Source organism: Thalassophryne amazonica, chromosome 22 (assembly GCF_902500255.1).
Source record: "Thalassophryne amazonica chromosome 22, fThaAma1.1, whole genome shotgun sequence".
In the NCBI taxonomy this organism is placed as follows: Eukaryota; Metazoa; Chordata; class Actinopteri; order Batrachoidiformes; family Batrachoididae; genus Thalassophryne; species Thalassophryne amazonica.
Genome location: NC_047124.1, coordinates 13,491,013 through 13,510,816, shown reverse-complemented (window position 1 = coordinate 13,510,816; position 19,804 = coordinate 13,491,013). Strand labels below are relative to the sequence as shown.

Sequence of the window (19,804 nt, the reverse complement as noted above, 5' to 3'; positions counted from 1 at the left end):
TGCACATTTCATAAATACAACTCCAGTTAATGTACCTGGTGTAAATGCAGCTTGCATAAATGCACCTGCTGTTAATGCATCTGGCAGAAATGCAGCTGCTATTAATGCACATTTCATAAATACAACTCCCGTTAATGCACCTGGTATAAATGCAGCTGCTGTTAATGCACATTTCATAAATACAACTCCCATTAATGCACCTGGTGTAAATGCAGCTGGCATAAATGCACCTGCTGTTAATGCATCTGGCAGAAATGCAGCTGCTATTAATGCACATTTCATAAATACAGCTGCCGTTAATGCAGCTGGTGTAAATGCAGCTGCTGTTAATGCACATTTCATAAATACAACTCCCGTTAATGCACCTGGTGTAAATGCAGCTGCTGTTAATGCACCTGGTGTAAATGCAGCTGGTATAAATGCACCTGCTGTTAATGCATCTGGCAGAAATGCAGCTGCTATTAATGCACATTTCATAAATACAGCTGCCGTTAATGCACCTGGTGTAAATGCAGCTGCTGTTAATGCACATTTCATAAATACAACTCCCATTAATGCACCTGGTGTAAATGCAGCTGCTGTTAAAGCACCTGGTGTAAATGCAGCTTGCATAAATGCACCTGCTGTTAATGCATCTGGCAGAAATGCAGCTGCTATTAATGCACATTTCATAAATACAACTCCCGTTAATGTACCTGGTGTAAATGCAACTTGCATAAATGCACCTGCTGTTAATGCATCTGGCAGAAATGCAGCTGTTATTAATGCACATTTCATAAATACAACTCCCGTTAATGCACCTGGTGTAAATGCAGCTGCTGTTAATGCACATTTCATAAATACAACTCCCGTTAATGCACCTGGTGTAAATGCAGCTAGCATAAATGCACCTGCTGTTAATGCATCTGGCAGAAATGCAGCTGCTATTAATGCACATTTCATAAATACAGCTGCCGTTAATGCACCTGGTGTAAATGCAGCTGCTGTTAATGCACATTTCATAAATACAACTCCCGTTAATGCACCTGGTGTAAATGCAGCTTGCATAAATGCACCTGCTGTTAATGCATCTGGCAGAAATGCAGCTGCTGTTAATGCACATTTCATAAATACAACTCCCGTTAATGCACCTGGTGTAAATGCAGCTGACATAAATGCACCTGCTGTTAATGCATCTGGCAGAAATGCAGCTGCTATTAATGCACATTTCATAGATACAGCTGCCGTTAATGCACCTGGTGTAAATGCAGGTGCTGTTAATGCACATTTCATAAATACAACTCCCGTTAATGCACCTTGTGTAAATGCAGCTGCTGTTAATGCACCTGGTGTAAATGCAGCTGGCATAAATGCACCTGCTGTTAATGCATCTGGCAGAAATGCAGCTGCTATTAATGCACATTTCATATATACAGCTGCCGTTAATGCACCTGGTGTAAATGCAGCTGCTGTTAATGCACATTTCATAAATACAGCTGCCGTTAATGCACCTGATATAAATGTAGCTGGCATTAATGCACCTGCTATCAATGCACTTGATATTAATGCACCTGGTGTAAATCAATCAATTTTATTTATATAGCGCCAAATCACAACAAACAGTTGCCCCAAGGCGCTTTATATTGTAAGGCAAGGCCATACAATAATTACGTAAAAACCCCAATGGTCAAAACGACCCCCTGTGAGCAAGCACTTGGCGACAGTGAGAAGGAAAAAATGCAGCTGGTGTTAATGCATTTGCTTTTAATGCACCTGCTGTTAATGCAACTGGCAGAAATGCAGCTGCTATGCACATTGCACGTTAATACACCTGATATAAATGCAGCTGGCATTAATGCACCTGCTATTATTGCGCTTGGTATTAATGCACCTGGCATAAATGCAGCTCCCGTTAATGCACCTGGTGTCAATGCAGCTGGTGTCAATGCACCTGCTGTTAAAGCAGCTGGCGTAAATGAACTTTTTGTGAATGCAGCTGGCATAAATGCAGCAGGTGTTAATGCAGGTAGTGTAAATGCATCTCACTTTATTGCACCTTGTGTGAATGCACTTTGTGTAAATGTAAATGCTGCTGCATGAATTCTGCCACTGTAAATGCAATTGACGTTAATTGTGAAGTGGATCCATGCACGCTAGATCATCTGTATACATAAGTACATAGTACACAGTACACATAGTATACATAGTACATAGTTCAGAAATTTCCACATTAGTGATGAATGAAACTGTATGCAATACATATGCTCGACTGTTTTATGTCTTTAAAAAAATGCTGGCAGAAAATGCTGTTAAGTTTGTTGTTGGTAAACCCGGTGCCTGAACTAAAGTGGGCAGATGGAAAAGATTTTCCAAACCCCAGCTGTATTAATTAATGAATTTTGATATGCCAAATGATGCAAGTACAGCAACAGTGCTGAAAAGCAAAGAACCGTTGGCCTTAAAGAGCTGAACACCTGCAGGTTTGTTCATCCAGTCGCCTCAGCAGGTGATTCCACTCAAAGCGGATCTAATTAGTGAAATCAGCCTGTGTTTTGATGAAATCCTGCAGACTGTTGACCCTCTTTGCCACATGGCCCTTTTACATAATGGAATAAAAGCATTCATTTTGGACCGCCTGTTGGGGAAGTGTCATGACATGGACCCACAACAGGGGGTGTTAATGAAGGGACAATGGAATAGCCAAAAAGTAACAATTTAATGTTGTGAAGGTGCACAATGTAGTACAGACAAATACAAATATGCGGTATATCAATCTGACACAAGGTGACATGTGGCAGGCTCGAAGATAGGAGACGTCCGGTGCGAGAAGAGCCGGATCCCACACAGCTTCCACCACCAACGGATCTGAAGAAAACCGGAGCCGCCAAGCCCTGCGCCCCAGGTGGCCACTGTCTTCAGCAGTCAGACCCGGTACTGCTGGCAGAAAACAGAAACAGTTCTGGATTAGTGTGAGTTCGCACTCTCAGTAATCCCACAGTCTGTATTCAGTTAGGAGGGAGAACCTCCACCTCCGAATCACACACTCGTGCAGCTCCCGAGATAACCACTTATCTGGGTGGGGTGGGAGGCGAAGCCGTCGCAGTCCACACCAAACGCCAACTCAGCAGACAGGGTATCCGTCCCAGGAAAACGGCTGCAAAAGAGATCAGACTAATGCTCGGATTAAGGTTCAGCAGAGAACTAATTACCTGTATGGTAGAAGATTTCTCGGCGAGGAGGTGGAGTTGCAGTCCGGCCTTTGTAGTGGTGGTGATGGGTGACAGCTGGTGTTGATTGGTGACAGCTGTCACCTCCAGCGGCTCCGACGCCCTCTCGTGCTTGGAGCCCGCACTCCAAGCAGGGCGCCATCTGGTGGTGGTGGGCCAGCAGTACCTCCTCTTCAGCGACCCACACAACACCGCCTTAATTTTACCATGCACATCACAATTTACACTGTCTGGTCTCAAACACATATTTTCCCCTGTGACGGTTCTAATGCAATGCACTGCGACAGAGCCTGACCCAGATGAGACCGACTGACATTTGGGTTTGGCATAATTTAGATCACCGCTTGAGTCTATGTTGCAGAAAACAAAGTGTATGTGTGCAGGCGCAGGCTACGCACACTGTTGTTGTGATCTCTGGAAAGTGTAGTGCACAAACGCCGCACTAATGAGTGCTTACTGCAATAAAAGATGAGAAGCACATCTACGAGCTCTTGCATATTATCAGATTTATCAGAAACAGAACAGAAGGCTATTTTTAGGGCAAATCCAGCATAATTCATTATAAACAAATCTAGGCAACACAAGACATGTCATAATAATGTATTATTAACCTCTACCTACATGCACACATTACGTAAACATATTGTGATCTGAAACCAAATATCTTTAGTTTATACCAAAAACAAATTCCAAATTTTTCAGGCTATAAATCGCACCGGAGTATTAGTCGCATTTGTACCAACAATCATCACAAAGAGGAAAATAAAAATTGTAAGCCACACAGGTGTAATATAACTAAGGCAAAGTCTTGGACCGAACATCGACGTAGGTTGATGTAAAGATACTGTGTCAATTGTATGTGATACACCATAGTTCAAAACTGCTTGCATATATGAAGGGTTTGAGATGAAGGTACTGACACGATATGTTAATGATAAACTATTGTAGGCTTTAATGGTACATACATATGGGTTTATTAAAGGTATTTATGAAAATATCATTGCTAAATAGAATAAGAACAAAAATGTCCGTGTTCTTGAGATTGATAGACTTATTGAACGGTCAATATAATTTACAGTAAATAATATGTTTATGTTGCCGACATTAATGAGCGAAGCTCCTCACCATCTCACCATGTCATTTAGGTCATTCAGACTTTTTTCAGTAAAATGGTTCTGGGGAGCATTAGCATGACTAAAACCCTCCAGCTTCCCCTCTTGACCCTCCACCATTTTAAGCATTTTCTTTATTTGCCTCTCACATGCCTGGAAGCTCCTCACCATGTTATTTAGGTCCTTCAAACTTTTTTTCAGTAAACTGGTTCTGGGGAGCATTAGCATGACTAAAACACTTCAGCTTCCCCTCTTGAACCCCAACCACTTTAAGCATCTTTCTTTATTTGCCTCTCACATGACTGGAAGCTCCTCACCATCTTACCATGTCATTTAGGTCCTTCAAGCTTTTTTCAACAAAATTCTGGGGAGCATTAGCATGACTAAAACCCTTCTGCCTTACTCAGTGTTTGGTATAACTAATTTATCTTTGAAACGTGGTGTGACCACTTCATCTAACAAGAAGGAAAATTAATTTAATCAACATGTTATTTATTTATAACAGAAACACTGCATTAGTGAGCAGAAGCTAACAGGCCAATGAATATCATTGCAGGAGGCACAAAACTCAAGTAAACTGCATTTTTTTCACCACTAACCAGATTATCATAAGTGATGTAAACATGCAATGTAATTAAATGTTTGAAAACTCTTTATATAAAACATTTTAAAAAGATAATAGCCTTATCTTACATTTGGCTTGCTGAACTGTATGGAAGTTATCTTGCGTTTTATTTCAGACCATGGTCTTTCAGGTTGAGAGCATGATTTTCTAAATTTACTCATTCTCTAAGACACAAAACATCTCTGTCAGCTTGTTTTACAGTGATTGACATCCAGCTTAAATTCCTGCCACATCTTGCTCTGGATTGTGAATCACATTACCTCATTCAGTATACAGGAGCACCTTGCCATGTATGTAGACTGTACCATCTTGTGTCCTTAGATGAAAATGCAGTATTTTTCATATAATTTGCTTTGGAATATGAGTCACAACAAACAAAAAAAACAAACTAAAATGGCAATTTCTAGTCTGGAAAATATGGAAAAAATGGCACCGTCTTTGCAACCCAGAGCTAATATAAAGAAAAGCATAAATTCACCTTTTTATTTGTACACTTAGCTTTTCAGCCTAGTTTTGATTTTGCAAGGAACATATTTTAGGATCTGTGAAGGAATACGGTTTTACCTTTGTATTCATGGGAAATAGGTAAAATCCCATGCACTGAAAAAGCCAATATTATTTTTAAAAAATTAAAAAACTACTGGGCTCTTCACACCAGTCTCTGTGACAGACATTTGTATTGTCCCCACTCCCTCATCCTCTGGAGAGTTGTGATTTATAAAGACATGATGGAGTTGGGAGTGTGTGGTCATGTGTGGACGCTCAAGTGACTTTTCCACCGTCTCATCACTGCACAGTGAACTGAGACTGAATATTAACTATGCCTGGGACTGTCACCTCCTCTCTTTGCAGCTCCGTCAGGTTGGCCACCTCACACTTTGAATTGGAAATGTTGAGCAGAAATTGCTGGGAGACTTTTCTACCTCTGTCTTTGAAACCCTGCTTTCAGTGCACTCTGATTAAACACCCAAAACAAAGGGGAAAAAAACCCAACTGTGAGATAAGGAAGAAAAATACGCCAGATTTCCAAAAAACTTCCACTTATTTGTGTGTCTATAAATCAGAAGGTAACCAGAAAAATATCATTGAGCAGGCACAATTAATAAACTGTCCAAAATGGTGACGGTTATCTTAGGAAAGCGTTGTTTTTTTTTTTTTTAAAAAAACAGCATCAACAAAAGTCTGCAACTGTATTTCTCAGAAGAGAAGCTGTCGTAGGACAGAAAAAACCTGCATGGCTCATTGTCAAAATGAGTGAAGTTAATCCATTTTTTTTCAACAAGGAGAAAAATATTTGCTTAAAAGCATGGTTCTAATTACGGTGGGTGCTGGGGGGGTCTGACCGCCAACTTAATACTTGGGGTTTAAAAACAAGAACTGTTGGGCCCATAGGGGCCACAGGACACACAAGGTCCCCAATGTATTTCATTCCAACATCCAATCCCCCACTTGATCCGTTCGTTACCCAGGTGTCTTGATGTGGACGAGGAGTTGGACTTTTTCACCTAAGGAAGAATCTTCTAATACGATTTCAGACACTGTTAAAGTGTACAATGTAATTTCTTAATGTTAGTTGAGTCTCGCATGCCTGCCTCACTCCCATTATTCTGATACATCTGCTGTTAATGCACCTGGTGTAAATGCACCTGCTATTAATGCACCTGATATAAATGCATCTGGCAGAAATGCATCTGCTATTAATGCACATTTCATAAATACAGCTTCCATTAATGCACCTGATATAAATACAGCTAGCATTATTGCACCTGCTATTAATGCACTTGGTATTATTGCACCTGCTATTAATGCATCTGGCAGAAATGCATCTGCTATTAATGCACATTTCATAAATACAGCTGCCATTAATGCACCTGATATAAATACAGCTGGCATTATTGCACCTGCTATTAATGCACTTGGTATTATTGCACCTGCTATTAATGCACTTGGTATTAATGCACCTGCTATTAATGCACCTGGTGTAAATGCAGCTAGCATAAATGTGCCTGCTATTAATGCACCTGATAAAAATGCATCTGCTATTAATGCACATTTCATAAATACAGCTGCCATTAATGCACCTGATATAAACACTGCTGGCATTATTGCACCTGCTATTAATGCACTTGGTATTATTGCACCTGCTATTAATGCACTTGGTATTAATGCACCTGCTATTAATGCACCTGGCATAAATGCAGCTGCCATTAATGGATCTGGTGTAAATGCAGCTGGTGTTAATGCATTTTCTTTTAATGCACCTGCCGTTAATGCATTTGGTGTTAATGCACCTGCTGTTAAAGCAGTGGGCGTAAATGAACTCATTTAAAGTACAAATCTGGGATTTTTTTAAACCGAGCTCTGAGATTGGATGTTTTTGGTTTCCGTTTTTACACTCGGGACAAAAAATTTAATTGGTCCTGTATTAATTTGGAATAATATAATAATAATAATATAGCTTTTATTGTCATTGTACATATACATACACACAATGAAATTTATCCTCTGCATTTAACCCTTCCTAATTACAGTTACACACAATCCAACCACTAGGAGCAGTGGGCCACCACAGTGCGGCACCCGGGGACCAACTCCAGATGTAGAGATGCTGCCTTGCTCAGGGGCAGAGAGAGGAGAAGACCCTAAATAAGCATGTTTTTGATTGTGGAAGGAAACCGGAGTGACCGGAGAAAATCCACGCAGACACGGGGAGAACATGCAAACACCACACGGAAAGGGTGGGACGCGATCCCACAACCTTCTTGCTGTGAGGCATCAATGCTAACCACTAAGCCACCGTGCGGCTGAATACATCCACCGTCACAGGCTCAATGGCTACGTGTTGTAATTGTATACGGCATTATTGTTGTAGGTAGAGGAACATGTCCCTTCATCAACAATCGACTTGAAATGAGTCAATGGAGAGCAGCGCAGCCAAATGGGCAGGACGCTAAGGGTCTATGCGGCTAATTAGTCCTTGAGTGAGGTAGCTACCTACTAGCTACCTAGCTTGTTTAATACATTTTACTTTCTTACATTTTGATGGTACGAACTCGAGTGTGTCAAGTGTCTTCGGCTGAATGCTAACCTTAGCTAGTTTCTAACACCTTATTTTATAGTGATCTGCATCTATTTGTTGGGAAAGATCTGCTTAATTTTTCACTTTTGATGCATCTCTAGCTGCTGTATTTGAGTTACTGCAGCTTCGGCTTTATGGCATCAGTTATTGCTGTAAGTCAAAGTCATAAATCTGAGTTCCTTCTCGTACCTGAGCCAGCATGTCCCTGTGGTCAGCATTCGTGTACAGCGGTAAGTACCGGTGCAGGATCTGCAGGGCGTGCTGTTGAAAGACCACCGTGATGAACACAACACTCTCCAACGCTGACACAGGATTTCTGAAGACGCTATATGCAAAGATCACCCCCTCTTCTGAGGTTGTACCTGGGGATGGGGTGCCGAAAAGGAGAGAATAAAGAGAAGGATTCTAGGGGCCCAGAGAGGACCCTGATACAATTATAATACTGACAAAATAATATGACGTTGGCCTAGTAAGATTTCTTTTCATGGGGCCCAAAATCTCTGGTGGCACCCCTTTCCTGGGGGAAAGGAAATAGTCTAAATCCACTTGAATGTATCTTTACAGGCAAAGAAACCAGTCTTATGGTGCACCAAACGTAAAGATTTAGATCAGATTTTATCTGTGTTGAAGAACACAACCTTCAAAATCTAGTCAGGTGACAGAATGAAAATTAAATCAAAAAGAGGCATGTAAAATAGAATAACAGCCATAAACTGCATTGCTTTTTCATGTCTTACCCATCAGAAGTGGTTTCTCTTTCTGCCAGTGGCCCTTCAGGAAGGCTGTGAATGTCTGTTCTTTTATTAACGCTCCATCAATATGGGGGCCCCAAGTCTCAAAAACCTCCAGGAACCTGAACGGGTTCACAATCTTGGAACCTCAGATAAAAACACGTCACTTAAATCAAACTGGACTATATACTGTGTACATATACAGAGTTACAGTCTACCAACAGAAAAAAATGTAAAGACAATAACACGGATATTGTGTATTTCTTATTTACATTTTTGTCTTTGGGGGGTGAGCAGGGTAAAAATGTACTTTCTTCACTAGCATTTCTTTGTCCGGCCTTAGCTAACACTAATTTATTTGTCCTTAGATAGGATGCCATTCTCAATTCTTGTCTCAGGCTCATTTTTGGTCTTTGGCTACGGCTTTTTTTTCGAAGACCTTGGATAGAGCTTATTTCTAGGTCCTTGGATAGGGCTCCCTTTTAAGTCTTTGGCTACTGCTTTTTTCGAGGACCTTGGATAGGGCTCATTTCTAGGTCCTTGGATAGAGTTCATTTCTAAGTCTTCAGATACAGTTCATTTCTCTGTCCCTGGATCGGACACATTTCTTGGGCCTTGGCTTTAGCTTATTTCTAGGTCCTTGGGTAGGGCTCATAGGTCCTTGGATATTGCTCATTTCTAGATCCTTGGCTAGGGCTCCCTTTTACATCCTTCGCTACAGCTTTTTTCAAGGACCTTGGATAGGGCTCATTAAGTCCTCAGATACAATTCATTTTGCTGTCCCTGGATAGGACACATTTCTTGGGCCTTGGCTTGAGCTTGTTTGTAGGGCTTGAGTAGGGCTCATTTCTAGGTTTGTGATAGGGCTTGTTTGTAGGTCCTTGGGTAGGACTCATCATTTCTAGGTCTGTGATAGGGCTTGTTTGTAGGTCCTTGGATTGTGCATGTGTCTAGGTCATTGACAAGCACACAGAGTGCATTTCTAGGTCTTTGAATAGGACTTAAAACACAGAACCTCAAAATTTCCAGACTGGCATCTCTACTGGACTAAGCTTGGTACAGACAATAATAAATAAACAATATAGATATATTATTGTCCTTATTGTTACTTTTATTGTTGTTGTTTTACCAGGTCACATTTGCCCCACCCCCTCACCTCACCCTAACCTACAAGTTTTTTTCACCCCACCATTAAGGTAGTGTTTTTTCAGTCCACAAACAGATTTGTGGTCCAGAAAGTGACTCTAGTCTTCCAGAAACATGGACATAATTGCTGAGTCACCAATGCTCATTAGTAACTGGTTTAATCCAGACATCATTTTGTGGTGTTCCACACCGAAAAATGTTTTTTTCCACTGTTTTCTGATTTTGTTTTCCATGCCGTCACTCATGAAAAAAAAAAAAAAGTCAGTCTTTTGCAGATAAACAGATCATACTATATCCTTGTGCAACTGTGTGGGCAGCCGTGTGCTGCTCTGAATTTTGCCGAGTGTCGGTTGGTGTTTATGGCATCCTACTTGTTTTAATCTGGGCGTTGAGAACAGCCTGTGGACTCAGAGACAGCAGGCAGGCCATGTCGCTCACAGAACAGTTGGTCTGTTTGGCAAAGTCCTTCCCCAGCTTTCGGGCATCATACCTGAGGAAAAAGTCACAACAAAATGGCCGTTCTGAGTGGCATTGTCTTTAAACATGGTGGGATCACGGTGCGTTGCTCTCAAAAATATGTCCAGAAGACTCATCAACCAACACCCAGCAGATATTTGTTCACCTGTTTTTCAGAGGGATGGAAAAGGGAAGACTCTGCACAACGGCCTGTTTAAACAGAGGCTTACTGCTCTGGATCATCAGGTGAAGACCTACTGATTGGGCGCCTGCACTCTCCCCAAATATCGTCACCTGACAAAAAGTATAAAACACAATGCTTTAGTGTGGAACCTTTGGGGATTACTAATATGTGTGAAGTTCAATAAAATGTTTACAAAGTGCCCACGTCACCTTTATTTTATAGTGAGGATCATCTTGAGAAGTCCTCACTCAGTTACACAGTGGGGCACCCCAATGGGGATGACGCCTTACAGCAATTTTCACACCTGGCTGAGTTTTTTTTTTTGCCATAACTGGCCGACTTACAACTCTGTGTACCCCAACTGATTTCCCCAAGCAGCTGCTGCCAGATCCTCCCCTTCAGGCACACCACTCAACAAAAGTCGGGTAAAATCCCCCTAGAGTTTCGTCATATGCCACTTGGTGGATTGATGCTGGGTTCTGGACAGGCCCAGCACATCTCAGCAAACATTTTGTCAGTTTATACATTAAAAGGCATCAAGGATGCTTAAATCATAATAAGCCTTAAATAAGCCCTGAGGATCATTGATGCCGATCCTTATCCTTGGATTCTGCAGCGTGACGTGGATGAGAGTCTACGACTCTCTCAGATGAAAAACCATTCCACTGCAAGTTAGTTCCTGAGCAAACACTGGTACCCAGTTACAGCTGGATGGACTAGGGCAATGCAGGTCAAGTGTCTTATCCAAACTGAACACTCCATTTTAATACAATAATTAAGTTAATGTAACTCAAAATTATAGTCACTTATTTCCATTAATTAAACTATCTCAAAAATGAATTGTTGTCATAACAACTCAGTTCCTTTAAGTGCATTTAAAGTTTTTGGGCTTTTAAGTGTTGGTGATGTATTTCCAGTGCATTCCATTCACTCATTTTAATTGAGTTTATGTAACGGAGGCCAGCAGGTGTCACTGTGCAGATGTAGTTCGTAAACCTCATTCCCAACAGCTCCAAAGGATTCTCTGGTCACAAGGCCAGAGCCCTGGGTTTTAGCCTTCTGGTTAGAGAGTCTGACTTCGATACCAGAGATTGTGAGTTCGCGTCTCGAGGGGAGCGAATGGGCGGAGTCATAACAACACAACGCAGCCGCTACATTTATACCATTGTGAAAAACTGCAAGTTAGGTTCATGGCTACCGTTGAGCATTTTTCATTCTGTTGTAGTCCATTTAGATTTTGTTTTGTTTTGGGTTTTTTTTAGAAAGCAGATTATTGTCAACAAGTAAACCAAAGAATACATCAAAAAATGTAATCCAAAATATAATGCAGAAATGTATTTGTCACTTTTTTATTGAAAAACATAAACTACATTTACATCAAATCAAATCAATTTTATTTATATAGCGCCAAATCACAACAAACAGTTGCCCCAAGGCGCTTTATATTGTAAGGCAAAGCCATACAATAATTACGGAAAAACCCCAACGGTCAAAACGACCCCCTGTGAGCAAGCACTTGGCAACAGTGGGAAGGAAAAACTCCCTTTTAACAGGAAGAAACCTCCAGCAGAACCAGGCTCAGGGAGGGGCAGTCTTCTGCTGGGACTGGTTGGGGCTGAGGGAGAGAACCGGGAAAAAGACATGCTGTGGAGGGGAGCAGAGATCAATCACTAATGATTAAATGCAGAGTGGTGCATACAGAGCAAAAAGAGAAAGAAACACTCAATGCATCATGGGAACCCCCCAGCAGTCTAAGTCTATAGCAGCATAACTAAGGGATGGTTCAGGGTCACCCGATCCAGCCCTAACTATAAGCTTTAGCAAAAAGGAAAGTTTTAAGCCTAATCTTAAAAGTAGAAAGGTTGTCTGTCTCCCTGATCCGAATTGGGAGCTGGTTCCACAGGAGAGGAGCCTGAAAGCTGAAGGCTCTGCCTCCCATTCTACTCTTACAAACCCTAGGAACTACAAGTAAGCCTGCAGTCTGAGAGTGAAGCACTCTATTGGGGTGATATGGTACTATGAGGTCCCTAATGTTGGGAAAGTGTAAGTACACGGACCCACAACAGGGGGCGCAAATGAACGGACAATAGAATAGGTCAAATAACAACACTTTACTGTTGCGAACGTGCACAACAAACACAACAGATTCCACAATAGATCAAAGGTCAAATTACAAGGTGTCGTGTGGGCAGGCTCGAAGATAGGAGACGCCTGTCCAAAGCAGAACCGGAACCACACGATTTCCTCCGCCACCAGACCCCGGGAATACTGGAGCCACCAAGTCCCGAACTCCCAGGTGGCCACTGCCTCCGCGTGTCGGACCTGGTACTGCTGGCGAGGAACAAAAACACAATTAAACGTGGGTGCGTCTGCACCCAGCAATCTGCACGGCAGGGAAGCTACCTCCACCTCTCGTTGGAGAAAAAGTCTGTTATCACTCACAAAAATCACAACAAAAAGGCTTTCTATCAAGCAGTCAGGCTGAGGATATTACCTTTCAGGTAGAACGATATCTCGGCAAAGAGGTGGAGATGACGTCTTGCTGATATACCGATGCAGATCAGATGAGTGGTGACAGCTGTCACAGGTGATGAGTGTCAGCTGTCACCCCGGCTGCTCCTGTGAGGCGGCAGCGCCCTCTGGTGCCTGGAGCCCGCACTCCAGGCAGGGTGCCCTCTGGTGGTGGTGGGCCAGCAGTACCTCCTCTTCAGCAGCCCACACAACACCTAAGATAAGAAGGGACCTGACTATTCAAAACCTTATAAGTAAGAAGAAGAATTTTAAATTCTATTCTAGAATTAACAGGAAGCCAATGAAGAGAGGCCAATATGGGTGAGATATGCTCTCTCCTTCTAGTCCCCGTCAGTACTCTAGCTGCAGCATTTTGAATTAACTGAAGGCTTTTCAGGGAACATTTAGGACAACCTGATAATAATGAATTACAATAGTCCAGCCTAGAGGAAATAAATGCATGAATTAGTTTTTCAGCATCACTCTGAGACAAGACCTTTCTAATTTTAGAGATATTGCGTAAATGCAAAAAAGCAGTCTTACATATTTGTTTAATATGCGCTTTGAATGACAAATCCTGATCAAAAATGACTCCAAGATTTCTCACAGTATATTACTAGAGGTCAGGGTAATGCCATCCAGAGTAAGGATCTGGTTAGACACCATGTTTCTAAGATTTGTAAGATTTGTGGGGCCAAGTACAATAACTTCAGTTTTATCTGAGTTTAAAAGCAGGAAATTAGAGGTCATCCATGTCCTTATGTCTGTAAGACAATCCTGCAGTTTAGCTAATTGGTGTGTGTCCTCTGGCTTCATGGATAGATAAAGCTGGGTATCATCTGCGTAACAATGAAAATTTAAGCAATGCCGTCTAATAATACTGCCTAAGGGAAGCATGTATAAAGTGAATAAAATTGGTCCTAGCACAGAACCTTGTGGAACTCCATAATTAACCTTAGTCTGTGAAGAAGATTCCCCATTTACATGAACAAATTGTAATCTATTAGATAAATATGATTCAAATCACCGCAGCGCAGTGCCCATACCTATGGCATGCTCTAATCTCTGTAATAAAATTTTATGGTCAACAGTATCAAAAGCAGCACTGAGGTCTAACAGAACAAGCACAGAGATGAGTCCACTGTCTGAGGCCATAAGAAGATCATTTGTAACCTTCACTAATGCTGTTTCTGTACTATGATGAATTCTAAAACCTGACTGAAACTCTTCAAATAGACCATTCCTCTGCAGATGATCAGTTAGCTGTTTAACAACTACCCTTTCAAGAATTTTTTTTGAGAGAAAAGGAAGGTTGGAGATTGGCCTATAATTAGCTAAGATAACTGGGTCAAGTGATGGCTTTTTAAGTAATGGTTTAATTACTGCCACCTTAAAAGCCTGTGGTACATAGCCAACTAATAAAGATAGATTGATCATATTTAAGATCGAAGCATTAAATAATGGTAGGGCTTCCTTGAGCAGCCTGGTAGGAATGGGGTCTAATAGACATGTTGATGGTTTGGATGAAGTAACTAATGAAAATAACTCAGACAGAACAATCTGAGAGAAAGAGTCTAACCAAATACCGGCATCACTGAAAGCAGCCAAAGATAACGATACGTCTTTGGGATGGTTATGAGTAATTTTTTCTCTAATAGTTAAAATTTTGTTAGCAAAGAAAGTCATGAAGTCATTACTAGTTAAAGTTAATGGAATACTCAGCTCAATAGAGCTCTGACTCTTTGTCAGCCTGGCTACAGTGCTGAAAAGAAACCTGAGGTTGTTCTTATTTTCTTCAATTAGTGATGAGTAGTAAGATGTCCTAGCTTTACGGAGGGCTTTTTTTATAGAGCAACAGACTCTTTTTCCAGGCTAAGTGAAGATCTTCTAAATTAGTGAGACGCCATTTCCTCTCCAGCTTACGGGTTATCTGCTTTAAGCTGTGAGTTTGTGAGTTATACCACGGAGTCAGGCACTTCTGATTTAAAGCTCTCTTTTTCAGAGGAGCTACAGCATCCAAAGTTGTCTTCAATGAGGATGTAAAACTATTGACGAGATACTCTATCTCACTTACAGAGTTTAGGTAGCTACTCTGCACTGTGTTGGTATATGGCATTAGGGAACATAAAGAAGGAAACATATCCTTAATCCTAGTTACAGCGCTTTCTGAAAGACTTCTAGTGTAATGAAACTTATTCCCCACTGCTGGGTAGTCCATCAGAGTAAATGTAAATGTTATTAAGAAATGATCAGACAGAAGGGAGTTTTCAGGGAATACTGTTAAGTCTTCAATTTCCATACCATAAGTCAGAACAAGATCTAAGATATGATTAAAGTGGTGGGTGGACTCATTTACATTTTGAGCAAAGCCAATTGAGTCTAATAATAGATTAAATGCAGTGTTGAGGCTGTCATTCTCAGCATCTGTGTGGATGTTAAAATCGCCCACTATAATTATATTATCTGAGCTAAGCACTAAGTCAGACAAAAGGTCTGAAAATTCACAGAGAAACTCACAGTAACGACCAGGTGGACGATAGATAATAACAAATAAAACTGTTTTTTGGGACTTCCAATTTGGATGGACAAGACTAAGAGTCAAGCATAAGATTACATAAGATTAATTAACTATAAATTAAGTTACTAAAACTTTAACAATAAATTTTTGAAAACTATTTTATTTAAGTTGGCAAACTCAAGCGGTTTAAGGCAACTGGTTTCCCCAAATGGTTTGAGTTCACCTAACTCACTGAGTTTTACAGTGGATGAGTAGTGTGACTGGGAATCAAACCCAGGTCTATATATTGTAGCCCAGCTCCTTATCCCACTGAGATACCTGCTCTACATGCTGGAATAAGTTGTTATTTTCAGCCTTGAGTAATAGCACAATTAGATGAATAGTTTTTTTTTCTATCCAGGTGGGATTATATAGGTGTTAAGTTGTATTAAATGTAGCTGTCATTCAGTAAGTAGAGTTCAAATGATCCCAATAAATGTTGAGGAATATTGGCCTCAGGGGTTTTAGCCAAGGCACCTGCAAAGTAAAGCAAATTGCTGCCGTGCAGCTATAAATTTTTATTTTATTTTTGCATATTGCTTTGAAAAGAATGTCCACTTTTGTGTGTACAATATGCTTTGTGCTAAATATTGAAAAACTAACAGGGGCAGGAAATTAAATACAGTGCTTAAGTCTATCTATTTTCCATGTGTGCGTGCTTGCTTGCCTTGCTGGGATCCCCTCCAAACATGGCGATGTTCTTTTGGACCCAAAGGAGGGCTGCCTGCTGGTCCAGTATCCCATAATTCCCTACAGCTGAGGTGTGAGGATCTTTATCTGCCACAAGGAACCCAAACGCACCTTGAATCACAAATGAATTCATGTGATCAGTGAGACATAACTGACTCCTGTAAGACATTCATTTCTGCCTGTTTTCAGACCGAGGCAAAGTAATTACCAGCAGGCTGACTCGTTTGAAATTATCCAGTGCCCTCGTGTGCGTACACTTTATATATAAATTAATGTGCGAGAGAAAGGATGTCCTACTTTTATATGCTGTGTTTTTGTATATGTTAATACACGTGTTATTACACTGTAATGAGTCCTTTAGACTCCTTACCCAGTCGGTACTCCATGCTCACAACAATGGTGTGGGAGGAGTTACTGATGAAGCGCCCGTCATAAAGTGGCTTGGAGGCGGAGCCAGCGATGAAGTCTCCACCATGGATCCACACCAGGACAGGTATCCGACTCCGCAGGAGTGCGCTAAAGTTTACATCCAGAGGTACAAAGATGTTCAGGTAGAGACAGTCCTCACTTATCTTTGGAGAAACATGAAAGAGAAAAAGTCATGTTTATCTGTGTTTTGACCTGAAAGACAAAACAGAAGTAACCGCCTGGTTAGCTTTGGTGTTGCCGTGGGTTTTCAGATTGTGTGACTCGGTGAAGGTTGGGGCAATGGACAACTGTTGCGCAAACCCATTTAGCCCCCCATCTCTGTTTCTGTTGGTATTCATGATGGGAGGGGTTATCCAATCATCTTAACATGATTATAGTGTCTGTTTGTATGTGTGGCAAGGCCCCCCACCACCAACCCGACACATCCACCTACCAATACACAACCCACCCACACACACAACCTCCCACACAGACAACGCACGCACAGACAACACACCCACAACCTCCTCCACACACACAACCCACCCACACACACCAAACCCCCCACAGAGACAACCACCCACACACAGCTCCCCACACAGACAACCCACCCACTCACACAACCCCCCACACAAACCCCCACACACAACCCACCCACACAACCCCCCCACACAACTCCCCACACAGACAACACACGCACAGACAACACACCCACAACCTCCTCCACACACACAACCCACCCACACACACCAAACCCCCCACAGAGACAACCACCCACACACAGCTCCCCACACAGACAACCCACCCACTCACACAACCCCCCCACACAACCCCCCACACAAACCCCCACACACAACCCACCCACACACACAACCACCACACACAACCCCCCCACACAACTCCCCACACACAACTCCCCACACACAACCCCCCCACACACAACCCACACACACACACAACCCACCCACACACGCAACCCACCCACACACAGCTCCCCACACACACAACCCCCCACACAGACAACCCACACACACACACACAACCCACCCACAGAGACAACCACCCACACACAGCTCCCCACACAGACAACCCACACACACACACAACCCACCCACAGAGACAACCACCCACACACAGCTCCCCACACAGACAACCCACCCACTCACACAACCCCCCACACAACCCCCCACACAAACCCCCACACACAACCCACCCACACACACAACCCCCCCACACAACTCCCCACACACAACTCCCCACACACAACCCACCACACACACAACCCCCCACACAGACAACCCACACACACACACAACCCACCCACAGAGACAACCACCCACACACAGCTCCCCACACAGACAACCCACCCACTCACACAACCCCCCACACAAACCCCCACACACAACCCACCCACACACACAACCACCACACACAACCCCCCCACACAACTCCCCACATACAACTCCCCACACACAACCCACCACACACACAACCCCCCACACAGACAACCCACACACACACACAACCCACCCAGACACGCAACCCACCCACACACAGCTCCCCACACACACAACCCCCCACACAGACAACCCACACACACACACAACCCACCCACACACGCAACCCACCCACACACAGCTCCCCACACACACAACCCACCCACACACACAACCCCCCACATACAACCCACCCACACACACAACCCCCCACATACAACCCACACACACAACTCCCCACACACACAGCAAACCCCTCACACAGACAACCCACCCTCATATTGGAGCCATGTTCAATGCAAATCTGTATCAAAGACGTAAATTTTGACCTTTTACCCCATCGATAGACCTTTGATAAATTTGACGTCACCTGGGCAATTCAAGAACCCACATGCATATGTGTGCTAATTTTGGTAGACATCAGAGTGAAGAATCATAGTTTTGACCTTTGTTCCCACTGACCTTGACCTTGGCTCCACATATCAAGCTTGATGGAAAATTAGCCAAAGGACTGAAGGTAGCAGAACAGCTGGACAGATCAACCAAAATTTTGACCTTTTTATACCAGTGACCTTGACCTTTGCCTAAACAAGGGTAATTCTGGATTCAACCTATGCACATGTCAGGTTTGGTGGTAAGTGGCTCAAGTACCTCAGAGGGCAACGAATAAATGAACATTTCTCAGATCAGACTATGATTATAATGTTTTTATTACCTTCTGAGGGCACTCTGCAGGGACGCTGCAGCCCTGCATGCATGCTGCCCGGGGAAAAGACGCATCATAAACCCCCCGCCATGACCTCACAGGCCTGGGAGGCTTCCAGCGATAATCCCCCACAGGGGGTTCTGCATATGGAATACCGTAGAATATATACACTTTCTCCACAGTGATCCCTCTGACGTAGCCGTCATCAGTAAACACAACAGGTCCAGGAAGTCCATTTTTCTCCAGTGCTGAAGTGAGCGTGCAGAGCAGCATCACAGCGTGCAAGCTCTCCATGGCACCACAGAGCAGACCTCCCTGCAGCTCTCCTCAGGTCAGCAGCCTTTGACTGGAAATACACATCGGCAGAGAGGGGAAGAAAGTTACAGAAGAAAGCTCTCCCCATTGTGCACACTTGTGACTTTAATTTGGCTGTTTGGATGTCACGGTTTGTCAGACAAACGCTGCTCTGTCTCAGCCTGGTGGGCTGAGGGTCACCCTGCAGACCCACAACGGCTGGAATCAGGAAGGCTAATAGAGGACAAGTCGCCATTCCTTTACTTAATTTGATTTTTATTAAAAAGTCACACAGGAGTTAAAGTTAGGTCCCCTCGTGTTTGGACATCAACAGGGGTTTTTTTTTTGTTTATTACACTGTAATTACCATGCTGCACCACGTGCTTCCAATTCCTTAGTAACTGATTTCACATTTAGTGAGTAATAATTATAATAGTTGCTTCTTTTCTCCACTTGAATCACTTTATACACGTGTAAAAAATGTTTAAAGAAATGCAAAAACCCAAAAGTGGGAGGACAAAAACACACACACACGTTTGGAGCAGAGAACGCCTCATTCAGGTTCAAATACCGCCCTCTAGAGTCCAAACTGTAGTATGACAG

General features: G+C 42.7%; 1 protein-coding gene across 2 annotated transcripts in view; it reads right to left on the bottom strand.

Moving 5' to 3' along the window:
* LOC117504225 (cAMP-regulated D2 protein) overlaps positions 1-19,804 on the bottom strand; it is a 33,038-nt gene that overhangs the window by 7,776 nt on the left and 5,458 nt on the right. The window contains exons 2-8 of one of the 2 annotated variants that reach the window (XM_034163625.1): positions 18,917-19,253; positions 16,668-16,869; positions 16,275-16,408; positions 10,522-10,649; positions 10,271-10,389; positions 8,760-8,900; positions 8,212-8,384 (exon numbers count right to left, since the gene is read on the bottom strand). In XM_034163625.1, coding sequence (XP_034019516.1) covers positions 8,212-8,384; positions 8,760-8,900; positions 10,271-10,389; positions 10,522-10,649; positions 16,275-16,408; positions 16,668-16,869; positions 18,917-19,201 — 1,182 coding nt within the window. In that variant the 5' untranslated portion in view covers positions 19,202-19,253. Of the gene's footprint in view, positions 1-8,211; positions 8,385-8,759; positions 8,901-10,270; positions 10,390-10,521; positions 10,650-16,274; positions 16,409-16,667; positions 16,870-18,916; positions 19,553-19,804 lie in introns of those variants that run through there. The other variant, XM_034163626.1, reaches the window with a different exon arrangement.